The 2102-nt window shown below is 40.8% G+C and overlaps 1 protein-coding gene across 4 annotated transcripts in view; it reads right to left on the reverse strand.

The window, feature by feature from the left end:
* Positions 1–707: 707 nt before the first annotated feature.
* The window catches only part of LRR1 (leucine rich repeat protein 1), a 20083-nt gene continuing 18688 nt past the window's right edge, over positions 708–2102 (reverse strand). For all 4 annotated transcript variants that reach the window (XM_011947059.1, XM_011947057.1, XM_011947060.1 and 1 more), the window contains one exon: positions 708–1120. In XM_011947059.1, the coding sequence (XP_011802449.1) occupies positions 962–1120 (159 nt within the window). In that variant the 3' untranslated portion in view covers positions 708–961. The remainder of the gene's footprint in view (positions 1121–2102) is intronic.

A 2102-nucleotide genomic window follows, 5' to 3' on the forward strand; every position in this document is an offset into this window, starting at 1 on the left:
TTCCCATTCCCATCCCACCCAATCCCAAGGCACGGTGGCTCAAGCCTGTAATCCCAGCACTCTGGGACGCCCAGATGGGTGGATCATTTGAGGTCAGGAGTTCGAGACCAGCCTGGCCAACATGGTGAAACACCGTCTCTACTGAAAAATACAAAAAATTAGCTGGGTATGGTGGCATGCACCTGCAACCCCAGCTACGCAGGAGGCTGAGGCAGAGGTTGCAGTAAGCCGAGATTGCGCCACTGCACTCCATCCTGGGAGACAGAGAGAGACTCCATCTCAGAAAAACAAAAACAAAAAAAGAAATCACAACAATTACTATGGGAACATTTTTAAAAATTATGAAAGCTAAAGTCTTTCCCGAAACAATTCCTATGTTTTGCTTGGTAAATGTAAATTCCACATGTAGAATAATGTATCTGAAAAACACAAAAAGTGGCATGCTTAAAAACTTACATATAATTTCATAATAAACAAGTTTTCACCATAATTTAGGACATATTAGCCCTCCAACAGATATTTTCTGCACACAGAAACTCAGATGTGTTTAACTGAAATGCAAGAAGAAAGTTAGTAAAATTCTTACGAACAGAGTAATTGGGATCAACATCTGTTTAACATTAAAAGAAAACTCCACAACCCATCTTGGAAACTTTAGGCTGAAATAACCACAAGTACAATAAACTAAAAAAAAGTTAACCCCACAGTAAAATTAAAATTGGTTTTAACAAAAGTTTTGGAGTCAAATGAGTAACTATACACATTCCTCCTCTCCAGCAACTATACAGAAATCTTCCCTTACTCCAATTTGACATCGCAAAATCATACATGCATCCCAAACTGATCTGTTATTGAAATTTCTTTTTCTGGTCTCACCCATTACTTTAACATATCAGAGGAATTTACATAACAGCCTAGAGAACAGAAATAAGAGACAATAGGTGCTTCAGTACCACCCATATTATCTACTAAGACCACAGTGTGGGCAACAGAATGCAGATTCATGGTAGTAGTTCCCTGAATGAAAGAATTCAGACAGAATCTTCCACAAACACAGGTTTTTGCGGTATCCAAATCTTGGCAGAGATGGAATGGAATGATATGAGAGCCATATGGAATCCTATTGGAAAGAATGATAAAAATATTTTATAACATGTTACTAGATTCAGGACATGAATTATTAGGACATGGAATTGTAACAATGAAAAATAAAATTACTTTATTAAGTGACTAGTATATTTAAAATATACTAAAATACAGCATATGACATATTGTAAACTTCAGATACGACACCATAAAATATCTTCCAGCACAACCACTTAATAGCATAACTTCCTAAACAGAATGAAAAAGTCACCTGTCCTTTATATAGGCTCTTTCAGGGATCAACTGTTCAAAAGGGAAATTTAAACTCTGTAAGACAAATTTAAAATACATGTTACTTGGGACATGAGTTTTACTTTAGTGGCTGGGCAAGTAAGGTTAATCTTACCTTGCTTAAGGCATTTCACTCTCACACTTAAAACCCTTCAATGGTGCCCAAGTCGAACTTCCTATTTTTATTTTTTGAGACATAGTCTCACTTTGACACCCAGGCTAGAGTGCAGTGGCGCGCCATCTCACTACAACCTCTGCCTCCTGGGTTCAAGCAATTCTTTTGCCTCAGCCTCCCAAGTGGCTAGGATTACAGGCACCTACCATCACGTCCAGCTAATTTTTTTTTGTATTATATTTTTAGTAGAGACGAGGTTTCATCATGATGGCCAGGCTGGTCTCAAACTCCTGACCTCAGGTGATCTGCCAGCCTCAGCCTCCAAAAGTGCCCCGTTCCTTCTCCGAGAACCACATCAGCGTGGTATCACTTTTCCCCTCCGAAGCACGGTCACCCGTCAGCAGCCTAGAGGGCTGACGTGTCCTTATCAAGCCGGCGGGCCTCGCGATCCTATAGCCGCCATGCCTGAAGGGAGAAGCCTTCCCAAAGTGCTGGGATTACAGGCTTGAGCCACCGCGCCCGACCGTTTTTTGTATTTTTTAGAAGAGACGGGGTTTCACTGTGTTAGCCAGGATGGTCTCGATCTCCTGACCTCGTGATCCGCCCGTCT

The sequence above is a fragment of the Colobus angolensis genome, unplaced genomic scaffold (assembly GCF_000951035.1).
Source record: "Colobus angolensis palliatus isolate OR3802 unplaced genomic scaffold, Cang.pa_1.0 Scaffold258, whole genome shotgun sequence".
NCBI lineage: Eukaryota > Metazoa > Chordata > Mammalia > Primates > Cercopithecidae > Colobus > Colobus angolensis.